We start from the raw sequence: 20,107 nt of genomic DNA, 5'->3' as shown, positions 1-20,107 counted from the left end.
CCCGGAGGTTCATTGCCGCCCTCACATAAGCCCGCCATTGTCCCTATCCTGAAGAAGATTAATCCATTCTCTATCATCATATCTCACCTCCCTCAAATCCATTTTAATATTATCTTCCCATCTACGTCTCGGCCTCCCTAAAGGTCTTTTTCCCTCCGGCCTCCCAACTAACACTCTATATGCATTTCTGGATTCGCCCATACATGCTACATGCCCTGCCCATCTCAAACGTCTGGATTTAATGTTCCTAATTATGATTCTTCATGACTATTGACTATTAAAGCAACTCTAATAATATTGTATTACTCAACAATAACCAGTTTGTTAAAATCGTAATCTTTTCTGATTATACATCATCTACATCAACCATTCAAGATTACCTGGTTGAGGTTTTTTCCGGGGTTTTCCCTCAACCCAATATGAGCAAATGCTGGGTAACTTTCTGTGTTGGACCCCGGACTCATTTCACCGGCATTATCACCTTCATTTCATTCAGACGCTAAATAACCTAGATGTTGATACAGCGTCGTAAAATAACCTAATAAAATAAAACCATTCAAGCACTTCCCTCTTGAACACTCTTAAGTTAAGGGAATGCTGTGATATGATTCTTGAACTTCAACAGAAAGGTAAGGAAGTAGTGATTCAATAGTGAATTCCATTCCATTGTGACGTTGATGACAATACAACTGCAGACAAACAAGCAAAAAGGTTCACATATTCAACAAACCTCTAAAAAAGAAAGGAAATTCATATTCTTCAATCACCAGACATATTGAAGCTACAACAAGCTCTGTGTATACAAAAAGAACCAAAGGAGCTATTAGAACGAAAGTGTGAAAAGTTTTTAACGAAAACAAATACAGTAAAACCTCGTTAATATGTTGTTGTTTTCTAATGCCAGGCGTTTGACAGTAAAGTCATTTGACCTCTTGCACTCCAATATTTTTCAAAGATATTATCATGACCAGCCACTGAAGCACAGATTTTGAGGTGTTCCGAATCCATTTCTTGGTTTGAGTTGCACAATGGGCAGTTAGGGGACTGATATATTCCAATTCTATGCAGGTTAAATGGCAAGTTGTAGCCGATTTAAGTGAACACCATATTTTAACGTTTTGGTGGCTACTCCATTCACACACAACTGCCAGAATGTCTGGAGGACCACACCTGCTGTTGGTCGACGGGTCCATTGGACCTAGCTGGGAGATCTTGTTGATCACCAGCTTTCCCTCCTTAAGCCACTGGAGGACGATTTTAGTGCCATAGCAGGTCAGCACTAGAAACAGAAAAGTAGAAAGAGGAGGAAGGAAAGGGAAATGAACCCCTAGGCCTCGAATGCTCTAATGCCGTTGGGGTCGAAGAAAGTAAGAGTTCAGTCAGAGGACTGGATAGGGAAGGGTAAAGAGGGAATTAGGTATTGGATAGAGGAAAATTATACCAAATTCAGTCAATAACTCATCAAGCTGACCAGTGCTAATGGATGAGTAGCCCCTCCCTTTAGTTCAGCTCGTAAAATTATGCTTACCAACAGCTGCACCACGGGAAGGTAGGGATGGGACATTGGGTATTTGTCCAGGTTGGTTCCTTAAAGCCTTCAATGGGAAGGATTAATGGCTCTCCCCCCTGTATCCGATAGATACCCTTTTGCAGCCAAAAACCTCGTTAATATGCTCCCGCTTATAACACTATCCCGTTCATTGCACTCTTTTTATATGGTCTCTGGACATTTCATATATAATCCTCCACAATTTTACCCTTTTGTAATGCTTTCAAATCTTGTTTGTAATGCTTTTTCAGATCGGAAATGACTAAAAAATCCCTTATAGTTAGCAAAACTCATGATGTTTTAAAAGCATGGTGAAGAAATAGATTTCTGTGACTGTACTGAGGATCATTGCACCATGAGTGCAAGAAAGAAATTTCACTCTTTACCTGGAAAAACCTTCTGGTCTGCATTGTCTGAAGTTGCTCTTACCGGTACTTTCCTTTGTATGAAAGGATTTTGATACTGAAAAGTCTCCCTGTCAATACATTCCTATTATTTCTGTAAAATTTAGTCATCCTTTGAATTCTGTGGAGTGTGCAGTAAGTTTGATAGTGTAAAATGGCAAAGCAGAAATCTCTAAGTGAAAAATTACATTAGTGTTGCTCCTAGTGGTGTATCAAGTGAAATTATCTGTAGTTACTTGAACCTCATAGAAAATGTTATCATTCATAATTGCAGTACAAACAAACGGCAAACAACAATCAAAGAATTTTTTTCATACGAAATGAGCTCATATTTGCATTTCGCACTGTAACTAATGCACAGTAAAATATATATTTTCTATGAAGTGGTGTCTAAATTGTTTTCCCCATTTCATAAATAATTTCCCGTCTGTAGCACTGTCCCTCTTTAAGGCATTAACGAGCATTGACGAGCTTATTAATGGGGTTATAGTTCAGGATAACACAGAGGGTTTGGAATTGAACGGGTTACATCAGCTTCTTGTCTATGCGGATGACGTGAATATGTTAGGAGAAAGTCCACAAACAATTAGGGAAAACACGGAAATTCTGCTTGAAGCAAGTAAAGCGATTGGTTTGGAAGTAAATCCCAAAAAGACAAAGTATATGATTATGTCTCGTGACGAGAATATTGTACGAAATGGAAATATAAAAATTGGAGGTTTATCCTTCGAAGAGGTGGAAAAATTCAAATATCTTGGAGCAACAGTAACAAATATAAATGACACTCAGGAGGAAATTAAACGCAGAATAAATACGGGAAATGCCTGTTATTATTCGGTTGAGAAGCTTTTGTCATCTAGTCTTCTGTCAAAAAGTCTGAAAGTTAGAATTTATAAAACAGTTATATTACCGATTGTTCTATATGGTTGTGAAGTTTGGACTCTCACTTTTAGAGAGGAACAGAGATTAAGGGTGTTTGAGAATAAGGTTCTTAGGAAAATATTTGGGGCTAAGAGGAGAATGGAGAAAGTTACACAACGCAGAGCTGCACGCATTGTATTCTTCACCTGACGTAATTAGGAACATTAAATCCAGACGTTTGAGATGGGCAGGACATGTAGCACGTATGGGCGAATCCAGAAATGCATATAGAGTGTTGGTTGGGAGGCCGGAGGGAAAAAGACCTTTGGGGAGGCCGAGACGTAGATGGGAAGATAATATTAAAATGGATTTGAGGGAGGTAGGATATGATGGTAGAGATTGGATTAATCTTGCTCAGGATAGGGATCAATGGCGGGCTTATGTGAAGGCGGCAATGAACCTCCGGGTTCCTTAAAAGCCAATAAGTAAGTAAGTATACTGTAGCTGATACTCTACAGAAAACTGCCATTTGATTTGGTGGACTGACAACTGGTTCTGATCTAAGCAGCTGTAAATGTGGTACAGTGCATGAAGAAAGTAATATCACTCCAAATACTGGAAAGGCAGACTGCTAATAAGGTTCTTTGTCACATGCAGCTCATTGAAAACCAGTCAACGTATCATAGTTGAGGATTGGATTTGATGATGAAAGACTCAGATTATTTATGTATAGCATGCTGTTTTAGTATTCGATAACCAATATTTGAATTGTGAGGGTTGTTCTTTATTTGTTGTGTCATTATTACATGTCGTCCTTGGTGATCTAGTGGCTACCATATTTGCCTTTGGACCCAAGATACACAGGTTTGATGCCAACTGATGGCATTGGACTTGTAGGTAGAAGTAATTCTTATGTGCAACTTCCATCAAATGGCATGACAAGCACACAATTATTAATGCTCCCACAAAGGTGAGGGGGGAGGAAGCAATTATATGGACAATAAAAACCATATAAATTAAATGCAGGTATCGTAGAGTTTTTGTGATATTTGATCAGAATGATGGACTATAAAAATAATGGATTAACATACAAATTTACGAGAATTTGATTTCAGTTATGTACAACTTTTATTAATGTTACTTCATAAGGTACTGTTTTTTTATCAGAAAATTACTTTTCTAACCTTATATAATGAACATTTGTTCGTATTTTGTGTGCCCTACAATGAAATTCCTTAGAGCCTCTAAACCTTACTCATTTACACCCTGTTACATTTTTTTGCGTGTATAGTTTGCTGAACATTTTGTGAAGAAGATTTTCTTTTAATAACAATGTTACTGGTTTATTGTGCAGGACCTGGAAGGCAACGTCTTGGACTCATGGGAAGGTGTAAGAGTTAATTGTCTATGGTGCCGTAGTGATGGTAAGACGGTTCTTGCAGCTGACACACATCATCGAGTACGTGCTTACAACTTCGACGAATTGTCAGATTTCAACATGTAAGTGCATTACATTTAATCTGACATTAACAAGCGTGAAATTATTTGGGAAGAGAAATGGAAGTAAGTGAATGAGTAAATATACTTACGTTTTATGGGATTTGTGCTCTTATATTAATACAGCTTGATATGTCTTACTTCTTAGTACGAGCTGCATACTGATTACACAATGTCCACTGTAAATGAAGTGTGCTGTTTCCCAAGATAGTAGATTGATGAGAATTTTTTGTAGTGACTGATTTTGCAATTTTTCTTGCGGTCTCTGGTCTGTGTTCTTGAATTTGGTCAGGATATGTTCTATTGTTTGATTCTCTATTGAGCATTTTTTTATATAGTGGTGACTTTGATAACTTAAAGCAATATAGGCAATGCTTCTATGACGAAGTTTCCAATTCTAGTCTTTGCAGAAAATGTTTTTATGTGTCTAGATAGATTCTCACACATTTTAACATTTTTGGGTTGCTTCAGAATTCTTCTGAGTGTTTCTCTGGTTTGTCTCGTTAACAAGTCTTCTATCTATTTAGCTTTTGGATTGTGGATCTTATTGATTGTTTTATCAAATGAATCTATGAATTGTGGTTTAAGAAAAAGGTTTGATCAATTTTTACTATTTCATTGCCTTGTATTCTACAATGGTCGGATATCATTGTAGGGTGATGTATTTACAGCTCATGCATTTTGTCAAGACACTCACGATGTGCAGTACAGGACCAACGTTTCTGTGGAGAGGGTAAAAATAGAAGGAAAAGTCGGACATGTGTCTACCGAGTTCAAGGCAAAAACTAACCCATTCCCCTATAATTCGTAAGTAGACTCGTCCAATCTCGTGCGCAGCTCTGTAGGAAGAGTGGGGGAGTGTCTTGACAGAATGCATGAGCTGTACCATGCAGAAAGTAAGCTTTTCACTTTTATGTTGTGGTATTGTTTAGAATTGCAATACTTCCTTTTAATATAAATTTGCACTGTGAAATTAGATGGAATATGGTTGCTTGTTCGGATACTTTGTCCATTCTTTTACATATTGTCGTTAATGTTTTGGTCTTTATTATTTTGAACTGATAGTTCTTTTATAAATTTGAATATCTGTATATTTGTAAAATGTTTAATGTTTTGGAAATAATTTTGTAATAATTGTTGTTGTTTTCTAATGCCAGGCATTTGACAATAAAGTTATTTGACCCTTTGCACTCCAATATTTTTCAAAGATATTATCATGGCCAACCACTGAAGCACAGATTTTGAGGTGTTCTGAATCCATTTCTTGGTTTGAGTTGCACAATGGGCAGTTAGGGGACTGATATATTCCAATTCTATGCAGGTGTTTGGCCAAACAGTCATGGCCTGTTGCCAATCTAAATGCAGCTACAGACGATTTTCGTGGTAAATCGGGAATTAACTGTGGATTTTGATGCAGAGAGTTCCATTTTTTCCCCTGACATTGTGTTATCAAATTTTGTTTGTTGAAGTCTAAGTATGTAGATTTAATAAATCTTTTCACAGAGCAAAACGTAGATTTAGTAACAGGTCTGTACTGTGAAAATGGCAAGTTGTAGCCAATTTAAGTGAACACCATATTTTAACGTTTTGGTGGCTATTTCATTCACACACAATCCCCAGAATGTCTGGAGGACCACACCTGCCGTTGGTCGACGGGTCCATTGGACCTAGCTGGGAGATCTTGTTGATCACCAGCTTTCCCTCCTTAAGCCACTGGAGGACGATTTTAGTGCCATAGCAGGTCAGCACTAGGAACAGAAAAGTAGAAAGAGGAGGAAGGAAAAGGAAATGAACCCCTAGGCCTCGAATGCTCTAATGCTGTCGGGGTCGAAGAAAGTAAGAGTTCAGTCAGAGGACTGGATAGGAAAGGGTAAAGAGGGAATTAGGTATTGGATAGAGGAAAATTATACCAAATTCAGTCATTAACTCATCAAGCTGACCAGTGCTAATGGATGAGTAGCCCCTCCCTTTAGTTCAGCTCGTAAAATTACGCTTACTAACAGCTGCACCACGGGAAGGTAGGGTTGGGACATTGGGTATTTGTCCAGGTTGGTTCCTTAAAGCCTTCAATGGGAAAGATTAATGGCTCTCCCCCCCGTATCCGACAGATACCCTTTTGCAGCCTTGTAATAATTGTAGTATACATTTGAAATCAATAAGAATACAGAATTTATTTTCAGAAAATGATAAACATTAATTCGTAATGGTTCATTGTCCATATATTTTTTGTGGAATTGTATGGCACTATGAAATTTCTTCACTAGCTGATATAATTGTTTATTGTTAATTTCTTAAAGTACTATGGCTTTCATAAGCTTAGATTGTGTATTTCCCGTTTTGAAATTTTTAAGAAGAGTATTTGCCATTGGGTAACTTCTTACGTGTAAAAGATATTATAGAAGTTCTATTGGAGAAATATGCATATGTTCTTAATTTAATGTAAAAATACTTTTTTCTTTAGCTTTATGTTAAGTACCAGTACAAATTGAGGCTTTTATATTGAGAACCTATAAGGAAAAATAATTAATATCCATACAGATTACAAGAGGACCACCCAGTAATGGCATTCTCAGTAAACCGTGCAGACCGCTTGGCTTTGCTCAATGTGGCTACGCAAGGTGTTCACTTATGGGACCTTCAAGATCGGTGCCTGGTACGAAAGTTCCAAGGAGTCACTCAGGGCCACTTCACAATCCACAGCTGCTTCGGTGGAGTCAATCAGGACTTTGTAGCAAGTGGAAGTGAAGGTAAATATTATGTTGTTGTTTTCTAATGCCAGGCGTTTGGCAATAAAGTCATTTGACCTCTTGCACTCCAATATTTTTCAAAGATATTATCATGGTCAGCCACTGAAGCACAGATTTTGAGGTGTTCCGAATCCATTTCTTGGTTTGAGTTGCACAATGGGCAGTTAGGGGACTGATATATTCCAATTCTATGCAGGTGTTTGGCCAAACAATCATGGCCTGTTGCCAATCTAAATGCAGCTACAGACGATTTTTGTGGTAAATCGGGAATTAACTGTGGATTATGATGCAGAGTTCCAGTTTTTCCCTTGAGATTGTGTTATGAAATTTTGTTTGTTGAAGTCTAAGTATGTAGATTTAATAAAGCTTTTCACAGGTAAATATTATACTTGTTTGAGTATTATATATCATTAGTATATTCTCATGTAAATGAAGTAAATATTTATTCCATTACTTCCACATAAAATAATTTAATGCGTGTATGTATACGTTTGTGCTGGTGTGTGTTTATATGTGTGTGTGTCTTTTTATTTAAAATCACTTGATACCATATTATTTACAAGATAAATGTCCAGTTACACAAACTATGAATAAGACGAGTTGACAAATGTGTAATATATAATACAGGTTTGATTATCATTGTCTTCAGCTACTGCCATTCTTACTAATTGCAATTCACTATTTAATATCATTGAATATGATTAGCATATGAATTCTACTCATAATGGGTTTGCTGGTTCATATTCTGGTATATTTTTCATGGATAACTAACCTTTTCAGAAGCTACGTAAGAGTTTCTCTGTCTGTTCATACATACATCTTACAGCAGTAAAATTTTGGAAATATTCCATAATTTTTCTCTTTTACTATATTGTTTATAAAAATTAAAATTTGTAACTGCACTGTATTTTTTTCTACTTAATATGTTTATAGTATAAAATAATTGATTTATATTTTTTTCAAAATCCAAAATGGAGGCTGCTTACCATGCAGGGATGTAGGGTTTCCCTGATAACTCAACTGTTTTTTTTTTTTTAATGTATATGAAAAACTGTTGTATGATAACGAGTTTAATCTGTTAGATTTGACCGAGTTAAGACGTGGATTTTTCTGTTGTCAGTTCCTCAAGCTTGTATTACTCCAAATACCTGATTTTAGAAATATGTATGTTAAGTTATCATCAAGTAAATGTATTTTACACTCTTTAGATATGTGATTTATTATTGTTTTATATTGTTCTCATTACAGACAACAAAGTATATGTTTGGCACATCAAGCGTGAGCTTCCAATTGCCACTTTGACTGGCCACACCCGCACAGTCAACTGCGTTGCCTGGAATCCAGTATATCACCAAATGCTGGCTTCTGTTTCTGATGACTGTACAATCAGAATATGGGGTCCCGCCAACAAACACCGAAACCAAAAACCTAAATCAGGTAAGAAATTTCACATTCATCTTGTTTATACGAAAGTAACTTTCAAATTATAATTAAGAAGGCTTCCAAATTGGGATAAATGAAGTAAATACAAAGATTCTAAATTTACATTGAAGACCCAAAACGGATACATACAAGAGGTAGAAAAGCTTAAACAAAATCTAGAAATACCAAGTGAAAAGGAAAACTTGCTGTCTCGATATAATCCACTTAATAACTTCAAAGTAGACTTCTGCCTTGATCTTGATAAAGTCTTCAACAAAAAAAGATATAAATCCAGAAGTAGCAAAAGCCATTGCCCTACAAACAATTCATAGAAAATATCCACAAAAGGACTGGTTGTACATTTACACTGATGGATCTCTCATGGATCAAAATGAAGGAGCTGGAGCAGGAGCTACTTGTCAATACTTTTCTCTTTATAAAAATGTTGGCACGTACACAACAAATTTTGATGGCGAAGTTGAAGCCATTTATACATCACTTCAAAATGTATTTGTTTGGCTAAACCAGTGCGAAAACATAGTCATCCTGTCTGACTCCAAAGCTGCAATCCAGTCCATCAGCTCAACTACTTTCTCTAAAATGGAAAAAGTAAAAGAAATTCATTGCATGGTAAAACAAATTCAAATGCTAAATAAAAAAGTGGTCTTCCAATGGATCCTGGCCCACTGTGGACTGAACGGTAATGAGAAAGCATATATTTTAGCAAAGAAGGGAACTAAAATCAACTTAAAAACAAATTTCAAGTTCCCATATGAATCAATAAAGCGAGTCATAAAAAGAATAAGTAACAGCGAACAGGCAAAAAGTCAAAATTCAAAATGGAAAGAATCATTTAAAGATCCAAAACTAATTCCTGATCTACCTCGAAAATCTGCCGTGGCCATGTTTAGATTGATTGATGATTGCCTCAGTAAACACCTCCATCGTATTGGAGTACTGAATTCACCTAAACGCTTATTGTGCATCAGAGAAGAGGACATGGAGATGGAGCACCTGGCTAATTGTGAAACTCTTAGGACATTTGTGGACCTTCCATCAAAATATTGGGAAGCAAGAAGGATGATGACTTCATTGTTAAATCCAGAGCATTAGATACACACACACACACACACACACACTTTCAAATTGTGTACTGCAGTGAACTGACTTGAGTGTTGTGAAATTGGTCTCTAATCAGAAAAAAAAAAAGAGTCCCTATGAATTTCTTTCTTTGTCTAATAATTTATTAATATATCAATATTTTCATTATATGCCATAAGAAATATACTGCAAGTGTTCAGAATGTTTTAGCAGCACCAGTAATGCTTCTCTCAGCTGCAGTCATTTATTGTTCACTGTTGTTCATATGACATTGTTGAATGCTTGAGGTTATGTCTTGTTTGATTATCTTTTAGACGGTTGCTGAACCATGACAGTAGGCATAAAAAAATATTGTGAAACAGGGAGTTGACTTGTGTTATTCTTTCCAGCAGTTACTGTTGAGGCATATTTAAGTTGTTAGGATCTAAATACTTGATAAGCGGCACTGTAAGGTATTTCTTCTGCCCTAAGGGTGCTGGGACACCAAAGACATTAGATTTGTTTCAGCATGGTTCAAATTCAATTCTGAACTGCCTGCTCATGCACAGTAGCTCAGTATGCATTCCAACAAGACTGGAACTGATTCTGAACCGATAATGAACTCCCAGTTCCCTGTTCCAATGTGCTTTAGAACTCGTTTGGAACGAGTGAAATTGGTTCTTGATTAATAGCAGGAACTGAGAATTCTGAACTGCTGACACATGCGCAGATGGTTTAATCTGAAGTTATGGTTAAAATTCTTCGAGACTAGGCAGGTTAAAATAAAAAAATAGTCCATCATAAGTGATTTGGAAGGTGATAGCGATATAGGTTTACGAAGAATTAAGTTTGTAAAATGAATATAATTTTAATATGAGAAGAAACTCCGAAGGCCGTGAAAGAGGAGTTCAAGAAACTTTCCAACAACGTAAAATCCCAAACTAATTCTGACACCATACACAACTAGCGCATTCATAGAAAGAAGTTCGGAATGTGTTCTGAATTGATGCTGGAACAAACCTATTGATAAAGGAGAAAATTGAGAAATCTTTGATTAGAAATGAAACTGTGTTGGAAAGAGTGGATGGAGAAAGAATGATGCTGAAACTGATCAGGAAGAGGAAAAGGAATTGGTTGGGTCACTGTCTGAGAAGAAACTGCCTACTGAAGGATGTACTGGAAGGAATGGTGAACGGGAGGAGAGTTCAGGGCAGAAGAAGATATCAGATGATAGACATTACGATATATGAATCATATGAGGAGACAAAGAGGAAGGTAGAAAATAGTAAAGATTGGAGAATGCTGGGTTTGCAGTGAAAGACCTGTCACTGGACAGAACATTATGAATGATTGAATACTAAGTTTTAATCCAGTGAAGTTCCATGAATTCATGGATGCAAGCAGTGGTGGTAGCTGGAAGGACCTGCCACTGGTCAGCTGACAAACAGTGGCAACGTTTGTTGCGACTCACTGTATATTAATACTTAGGCCCGGTTTCTTCAACCTTTGTTAAATTATAACAGTGTGTTATTTCATTTTAACTGTAAACTTAACAGCTGAAGCATTTCTTCAACTACTGTTAGTACTAACAGGCTGTTAAAACCTATGTTAATTTAACTGCCCAATTTCATGCAGTTAAATCATTTAACTCTCTGTTAGCATAGAAATATCCAATATGGCTGGTGCATTAGATGCTGAACTTTTATATCTTGATTATATAGAAAATGCTGTCCATGAATACATAAACAGAGAAGATGATTTCTGTGATTTGACAGAACAGAAGTTCATACAAGGCTATTTTCTGCCATGCCTCATTTTTCGCTTTCAACGTAGATCCGTTTGTTTGTTTATTCTCATTAATCGGTTCATACTGCGAAATAATTTCCAGCAGAAGGCTTCTCGCAAACGAAGAGAAATTGTTCCACGATTTCTTTTTGTTGCAGTGTTTTCCATTTCACAACAACAATACCAATATACCGCTCCATGCTACTGTGATGCAGACGATGGAAAAAAGAGAAATCAAACCTGAGAGAATAGAAAGACTTCTATCCTCTTTGAATCAAACAACGGAAACAAGCGAGAATCGCAATTGTCAGAGTTCAGAAAACAGAATTGAGCCTATACTTGGTTATAGGTTATGGTTAAACTCTACAATCTCTGATCCTAACAGAGAGTTAACAAACAGAATGTTAAAATGTGAAATGTTGTTGTTGTTGTTGTTTTCTAATGCCAGGCGTTTGACAATAAAGTCATTTGACCTCTTGCACTCCAATATTTTTCAAAGATATTATCATCACTAGCCACTGCAGCACAGATTTTGAGGTGTTCCGAATCCATTTCTTGGTTTGAGTTGCACAATGGGCAGTTAGGGGACTGATATATTCCAATTCTATGCAGGTGTTTGGCCAAACAATCATGGCCTGTTGCCAATCTAAATGCAGCTACAGACGATTTTCGTGGTAAATCGGGAATTAACTGTGGATTTTGATGCAGAGAGTTCCATTTTTTCCCTTGGGATTGAGTTATCAAATTTTGTTTGTTGAAGTCTAAGTATGTAGATTTAATAAGTCTCTTCACAGAGTAATACGTAGATTTAGTAACAGGTCTGTAAGTAGCAGTGCTGCCCTTCTTTGCTAATGCATCCGCATTCTCGTTTCCCAGGATTCCACAATGGGATGGTATCCATTGGAATACAATTCTTTTATTGAGTGGTAATAATTGAGAGAGCATTTTAGTTATTTCTGCTGTTTGAGATGAAGGTGTGTGTTTAGAGACGATTGGTAGAATAGCTGCTTTTGAGTCTGACAATATAACTGCATTCCTAAATTTATTGATGTGGCATAGAAGATTCCTGAGACATTCATTTATTGCAATGATTTCGCCATCAAAACTTGTTGTTCCATATCCAAGAGATCCATAAAGTGAGAAGAGACAGCACGTAACACCTGCACCGGCACCTTGTTCTCTGGAGATCAAGGATCCGTCGGTGTATAAATGAAGCCAGTTTTGTGGAGGGTACCTAATATTAATTGTCTCTAAAGACAATTGTTTCAGCATTTCATTGTTTACTTCTGATTTCAGTATTTCTTCTGTTAAATTTAGAATATTTTCTATATTTAATAGAGTTAAAGGGTTTGGTTTAATTTGTAAGTTTTCTTTTAAATTCGGGATATTGATTTTCTGTTTTAATTCTAAAACAATGGATATGAAACTTTTTTGAGTTTTCAATCTACAAAGAGGACTGTATGAATGCCAATTGTTACCTGGTAATCTGATAAGTTTTTCATATTGAATCAGTGCTTTTTCTTCTATTGTCATTTTGATGCTGTTAATATTAGTGAGGAATCTCATAGAATCTATTGGCGTTGTTTTGATTCCACCAGTAATGAGTCTGAGAGCTTGGTTTTGAACATATTCTATGTCGTTTATGAAAGGTGAAGTAATTAAAATTTCTCCGCAGTATGTCAGCACTGGCTGTATAAACATTTTTTATGCAGTGTTCAAAGTATTCCTAGAGCATCCCCATTTCTTTCCTGCTAGTCTTTTTAGAAGGGAGAATCTTTTACTAGCTTTTTCAGAAATATATTTCAAATGGTTGCTCCATGTTAACTTACTATCGAAAATAACTCCAAGATATTTGGATTCATAAGTTCTAGGAAGGTGTTGGCCATTGTATTGGATATTGAATTCTCTTTCTTTTTTACCGAGTGAAAATATTTGGTAGTTACTTTTGCAATGTGAAATGTAAAGTTGAAGAAACGCAAAATTTTTAACAGCAATTCATACTTTTAACTTACAGTTAACTAACGCTATGTTAGGTGCATTTTAACAAAAGTTGAAGAAACCGGACCTAAGTAAATAATTGTTATTGGACATTAAGATATTTTTTTGTTCATTCTTGTTATAGGTTATGTAGGAGATGCGCCTTCATCATCATCGTCGTCGTCCAATGGAAGTGTATGGCATGACATGGGATCATAGTAGTTGCAGTCTTTCGGTAATCCCTCCCCTATCCCTTCTCCACACTCCCATTTCTTACTCTCTGGCTCACTGTGGCTTACACAAATGTTGGACAGATGCTCTATGTACAGTCTTGTCGACATGTTAACTGCCACAACAACATAATACCAGACATTTCCTGTGAGCAGGATTTTGTCATAAGTTTGTAGTGGAGAAGTACAGTATATATAATATACATGGAGTACCCAATTAATAAATGAACACGTAATGGATGACCAGAATCCAAAATAGTAAATATTAATGAAACTAGAGGAAAGCTGAAGGAATATGGTTGGAAAGCATACCTTCTGTACCTTAATTTCAATAATATCTTGCCTTAAGAGTTTATTTGGTTTAAGGATCTGTATTTTATGAGTTTTATTACGGATGATGCCGAGATTGGTGGTGCATTTACACTTCCGGAGTCAGATTTGAGAAGAGGATACTATATCAAGTTGAGACCACAATGACAAATCATATCACCACCAGAATTTACAGTAGACATAATCTGCTAATCCCATTGCATGTCAAGTAATAATTGTATGTTGAGTGGCTCTTACTTCTGCTGATGAGAACTTTTGTGGTAGAAGATTGTTTGTATTTGAAGGTTTAAGCTTTAGCTGTGGAAGTCCTGTGTGTTGCATTGTGCCGTGATATTCACAGAGGTTATCCTCTTAAGTCGATGATCCTGTGTTATAAACAACTTTATCATGAAGGCTGTTTCAAAGAGATCCGTTAAGAATTGGTAAGTGTTGTAGTCTTTCAAGTCAGATTTGCTTAATATTTAATTAACAAGTAATGAATTCTCGTTTACTATTGTTTTGGAATGAACACCAAGTAAGTAGGGATGTAAATCTAATATTCTCAAAGAACTAGATATTCTTGCGTGCAAAACTCAATTTGATGGGAACGTAGATAGTATATATACTGTATAAGTATGGTATAAATCAGTGTCTTTGTAATATAACTATAGTTTTTCTTTTTTATCGGGACGTTTCCTAAAGTTTCCTTCTATGACTGCAATAGAGTGCCTGAAACACCGGCATTTAAGAGTGGTGTAAGTCAGTGCTGCAAATTCTGAATGACTCCTAATAGGATGTGAGAAAGGTGCACACCACAAAAATTACAATTCTTTGAAGAGGGTAGACATCCAGCCAAGTACTCTCAAGATTTATTCCATTTAGGATATAATAAAGAAAGGAACTGTAACCTTAATGAGCATGTCAATAAGTCTAGAGTTTTACTTCAAGTCCAGTTAAAATATGTAAGCTAATCATTATGATCAGGTTTTGCAAAAATTTACAAATCGTGACAAATTACGAGATTAGTCTAGTGACTGATATCAAATCCTTTGCTATTAGAATTTTACAAATGAATAGAATTCTTGCAAGTAATTTCACAAAAAATTAAAAAAGGTACTCTGGAATTTAATTCTTATATTAAATTGTAGTAATAAATTAATAATCGTTATTTTTGTATCAGAAATATTTCTGATTTCTGAGGCATCTTCCTTCAAAGTACAATTAAACTGTTATTCACTGAAATTTTTCTCTATTATACATTAAATTAACGGCATAATATATAATCCTGTAATTATGTTCGCCCTCAAATGTATATTTGTTCAGTAAATAACGTCATAATGTTATTTTCAACTTACGGTATGGAGTATGTGCCTTTTTCCCACCTGTATACAGAAAAATTAGTCATCATTGATCCTGCATATTTCCATACAAATGTAGAAAGAATGAACTGCTAATGTAGTGCGAAGTACATTGTCCGTTTCTTCATATGTATATCACCTTATCTATATGTCTCTTTAGACATTTATATATTTTGTAGTGTATATTTTTATTCAGCTTTAAATTCGATCAATCTGCTTTAATATAAATATTGCGGAAGACCATCTTTGTAATGATAAAGATACAAGAAAGATGAAATAACGTTAATATGCATACTCGGTAACAGTTTTTTGGAGTAAAAAGCATATGCGTATGTCTGTTGAAAAATAAGTTGCAGTACAAGTTTAAATTCAAGTTGAGAATGTGGAATTAGAATAATAAAATAATAATTAAATTTAAGGAGTGTGTTTATTTTTGTAATACATGAGGTGCAATATATAAAGATTAGATTTTAATGTAACAAAATTGCTTACAACCTGTGATTCTCTTCATCTTTGACCTGTTGAGAAGTTATACTAATAAATTTATTTTTTTTTTTTGTGATTTCCTTTTGAAATATGTTATTTATTTATTTATTTATTGTGTACGAGCACAATTAAATTGTGGCCCGTAGTAAAACTTGTTTCCCTCACTCAGCCATAGTCACTTTTCCTTTTCCATATATGTATAATAAATCTGATTCTTGAGCATTAGTAAATTTAAAAATAAATTGTAAAAGCGTTTTTTTTTTTTTTAATTTGTAACAGTATGTTAACATAAGCTGTGATGAGTAGTTTTCTTGTGCATTTTATAATTATCATTATATTACATATAGAATTAAACTCAGCAGTGTACCAGATCACTGTCTCCTCCCCAGTCTAAATACTAGATAAGCACATTTTTTTTTCTTTCAGAAAAACCTGTCGATACAGTATTTAATCAGAAGTAACGTCTAGTCTGAACTTTTCCAAGTATAAAATTCAAATAAAATTGTAGGTTTTCTAAACAAGGTACTTGGCTTCATGTCATTGCCCTTTACAACTAGGAAGACTACAGTAAGGTTAATAAAGGGGAGGAGAGAAAATGATAGGTATGTATTCTTAAAATAATATGTATATATTATACAGCAATAATTTTGTTGGTAGTTGAATGTTGTTAACATTATGTTTTTTAAAAAATGTATTATCATTAATGAAAAAAGAAAGATAGTACACTAAAATCATATTCCTATAATTTGTCATGAATCTCTTATTTATAATGAGTAGGATTCATGTCTTCACAAACTGTACATCAAGGCTTAGCAACTCTTAGAACATCAATAAAACAAAGATATTTTACAGGAGCTGAATTACATGTGTGAAGATGTATATATAATTGAAGTTGTCTGGCAGAATGTGAAGCTCATATCATAACACAGTTAAGAACACAAAAGAAATCTAGAATTTCAGCATCTGAATTATGCCACTCATTCTGGTATGTGCAATCTAGTTGACTTTGTTGGATACATAACTATGAGCATGTTGTGAAGTGCAAAATTGCATTCTATTTTGGTGCAAATAAGATAGGTGCATGACAAATTATCAGGGGTGGAAAAATGTTTAAAAAATTGTGGTGCCTGTGAGAGATTTAATTATTAAGGATATTGCTAAAGAATCTACAATATTATTCTTGTTTTATTTAAAATTACGTGAACCAGTATTTTAAGTGGTAAAATCGCTTTTTTGGAATAATTTGTGAAATATGTCCCTTATCTCTCCTGTCAGATTATTTCATTTGTGTCATATTGAGTTGTTTTGTCTATAAAGATGACCATCACTATATTTGACAATAACAATATACAAGCATTTTCTTTTTCTTTTTATGTATGTTAGAAAAAATAATTATTGAAGTATTGACTACACCTTCATTCTAAAAGGTGTGACCAAAGTTCCTTAATAAACAAAGTGTAATATATTTTAAGTGACATAGTACTGATGTCACATGGTACAGCACTATTATAAAGAAAATATGAAAGTTCTATTCTTTATATTATAAAATTGCATTTCAGAACTTGAATTTCATATATAATAAAAGCTCCAAATTTTTCCACCCTTGTGAGTGAGGTAGATGAAACTTCCATATTTGGAACATTCTGTGCATCGTAAGTTAGTTGAGTGTGTCACACACATTTTCAACTTGTGTGGTTATTGCATTTCTTCATGTTTCATTGTGATTGTGGCAAAAATTATGAATATGTCTTTGTTCAGCATATAGGGTCCTAGTGATATAATAATTCACCCAAGCCTTTAAATGAGCATCCTGCATCTACATGCTGATGTAAATGTTTTCACATGACTGTACATATTTCATTATTGATAAATTCTTCAGGTTCTCCATTTTCCTTTGTTGATAAGAGATAATGTTGCCTTAAATATTCATGAGATGATTTCTTACTCAGTTGTTATGGCTGTTAGAAAAATCAAACTTCATTCAGTGATCTGTGTACCAGATTCATTTGGAGATTGATGATCCATTATCCAATTGGTGAATTGCCTTGCAGTGGAGTCATCTACTCTCTGCCTGTTGCAGCTGTAAAAGCTGTAGTGATATTGAAAGAATTACAGTTAAAAGAAATTCATCCCATGTAGACATGTGATCTTCTATTGATATCAAGACCAATGCTGTACAGATGTGTCATTAAAAATTTCCAGTTGTGCCAAGTTTCTTTGAATTTTTCAATAGCATGCTTACAAGTAACATTGCATATAGTTTGGTAACGGTTATTTTTTTATTTGGATTACTTCTGGAGTTTTATAGCTTCTAATCAAAATTACACATTTACCGAGAAATTTATGTTAGCATGCATTTAGTAAGCACCAAGAAAATACGCTATTGTATTTGTAAAGCCAAATGTGATCTCACAGTGTATTGATTACCATCATGCAATAATTTGTTGGGGCACAGGTGAAGGCTAAAGTAATGATAATCTTGTATAGTTGACAATTGTGTGTAAATTTTAATTTAGCATAGTTACTAATAAATTAAAGTTAATTTCAAACTTTATATTAAATTATATTCTTTATATAAAAAGTCTGTGGTATTAAGTTGTGTCAAAATTAGAATGGATTGTCAGGAGTTTGTTAAACAGGTATGTCAAGAACTGTCACGTAGATCTTCAGTTGAACTCAATCCATAGCTGTACTCTCTCTTGTATCCAGTATGTTCAATTTCTAACTTTTCAAACAATCAGCTGTACAAACAATTTATGAATGCAGAGTAGTGCTTCATTTAAGCAAAGAGAATAGTGCTCAGTCACGGGATAAGTAATGTTTTATGTGTGAGAAATTAAGTCACCAGTGTTTGAAGTAGCTTTAAGATTCCTTCCTTGTTTTTTTTTATCAAGACCATGATGATAATTGGCAATGTATTGAGGCAAACTTGAGAAACCAGAGTTGAATGTGTTGTATGTTCTGCTTCTGGGATGGAAACTTCACATGTGAGTTTTCAGTGACATTGGTGTAGCCTTTGGTTATCACTTGATGAAAAATTATTAAATATGTTTTAATTAATAAATCTGTTTATTTCCTCTAATGAAAGATATGGTTGAATTAAAAATGTATAACTAAACTTTAGAAAGTTACTTTTGTACTGTGAATTTTATTATTTTTATTAAGTGAACGAAGTTCACATCAAGTAAATAAAGAATTTATGTCCCTTTTAAGGTTTCAGTTGTAATTAATATTCATTCTTTCCCAAAAGAAACACAATTCTCTTCTGAACATTCTTGATGGCCTTACTTATTTTCAAGGCTACCGTTTATATAAAATATGATGAAACTTCCAAAATCATCACAGTATGACAATATTAAAAGAGTGATACACCTTAAATTCACCATGCAGCCAGAGTTTTATTCTCTGTCAGTGGTGTGCTGATGTCTACAAAAAGAAAATAAGTTCATTACGATAAGTCCACTGCTTTGGAGTAGTGGTCAGCATGCCTGACTGCGAAACTAATGGACCTAGGATCGAATCCTTGTTGGGAAAAGTTGCCTGAGGTTTCCCTCAACCCATTAAGAGCAAATGCTGGGTAACTTTCGGCACTGGACCCCAGGCTCATTTTGCTGTCACCTTCATCTTCATCCATCTTGCCTACTTCCATACTCATATCATTCTATCATATTCTACCTAATGGCTACCTCAACTTCAGAACAGGATTCTTCATCATAATTGCCAAAAAGTAGGCAGAGGTGCGAATAGCTACAAGCCAATAGAAAAAAGTAAATTTGCGTCAACATTTAGAGAAAGTGTAATAATATGGCATATAAAACACAAAACACATTACAGAATTCATTGAAGAGAAACAAATAAATATAACCTAACAGGAGTACCGTATACAAAATTAAATGCAATAATTGCCCCAACTTTTACATAGGACAAACAGGCAGCTCATTTGAAACAAGATACAATGAACACATTAAAAGCCATACATCAATTACATAAAAAATGGAAGTATGCAGACCATATTATCAACACTAACCATAATTACAAGAATACTGAAACAGATTCGGAAATATTAGGCCTACATTTCGTGCCTGAAAGTCAACATTGAAATATACTTGATCTCTATCAATATACAAACAACATCTAGTCAGCACACAATAAAATTTAATTCACATACACTTTTTGACATAATACACAAAGGCATCCCCCACCACTTTCCACTATCACACCTATACTTATACCTCCTTCTATAGAAGACAATGATCATCAAGAAACACGACTGTAACATCAGTAGACTGCTTACAACAGAGAATAAAACTCCAAAAGAGCCATAAAGCGAATTTAACGTATATCACTCCTTTAACATTTTAACACTGTAAAGTTTTATCATATTTTATATACCATTATTACC

General features: G+C 34.8%; 1 protein-coding gene across 1 annotated transcript in view; it reads left to right on the top strand.

Annotated features, from left to right (window-relative positions):
* The window catches only part of LOC138703074 (WD repeat-containing protein 26), an 80,471-nt gene extending 61,554 nt beyond the window's left edge, over positions 1-18,917 (top strand). The window contains exons 9-12 of the mRNA XM_069830632.1: positions 4,169-4,314; positions 6,850-7,058; positions 8,307-8,495; positions 13,468-18,917. Of these exons, the coding sequence (XP_069686733.1) occupies positions 4,169-4,314; positions 6,850-7,058; positions 8,307-8,495; positions 13,468-13,541 (618 nt within the window). The 3' untranslated portion in view covers positions 13,542-18,917. The remainder of the gene's footprint in view (positions 1-4,168; positions 4,315-6,849; positions 7,059-8,306; positions 8,496-13,467) is intronic.
* Positions 18,918-20,107: the final 1,190 nt, after the last annotated feature.

Source organism: Periplaneta americana, chromosome 7 (genome assembly GCF_040183065.1).
Source record: "Periplaneta americana isolate PAMFEO1 chromosome 7, P.americana_PAMFEO1_priV1, whole genome shotgun sequence".
Lineage (NCBI taxonomy): Eukaryota > Metazoa > Arthropoda > Insecta > Blattodea > Blattidae > Periplaneta > Periplaneta americana.
The sequence above is the reverse complement of the archived record's forward strand: the minus strand, read 5'-3'. Positions and strand labels throughout refer to the sequence as shown.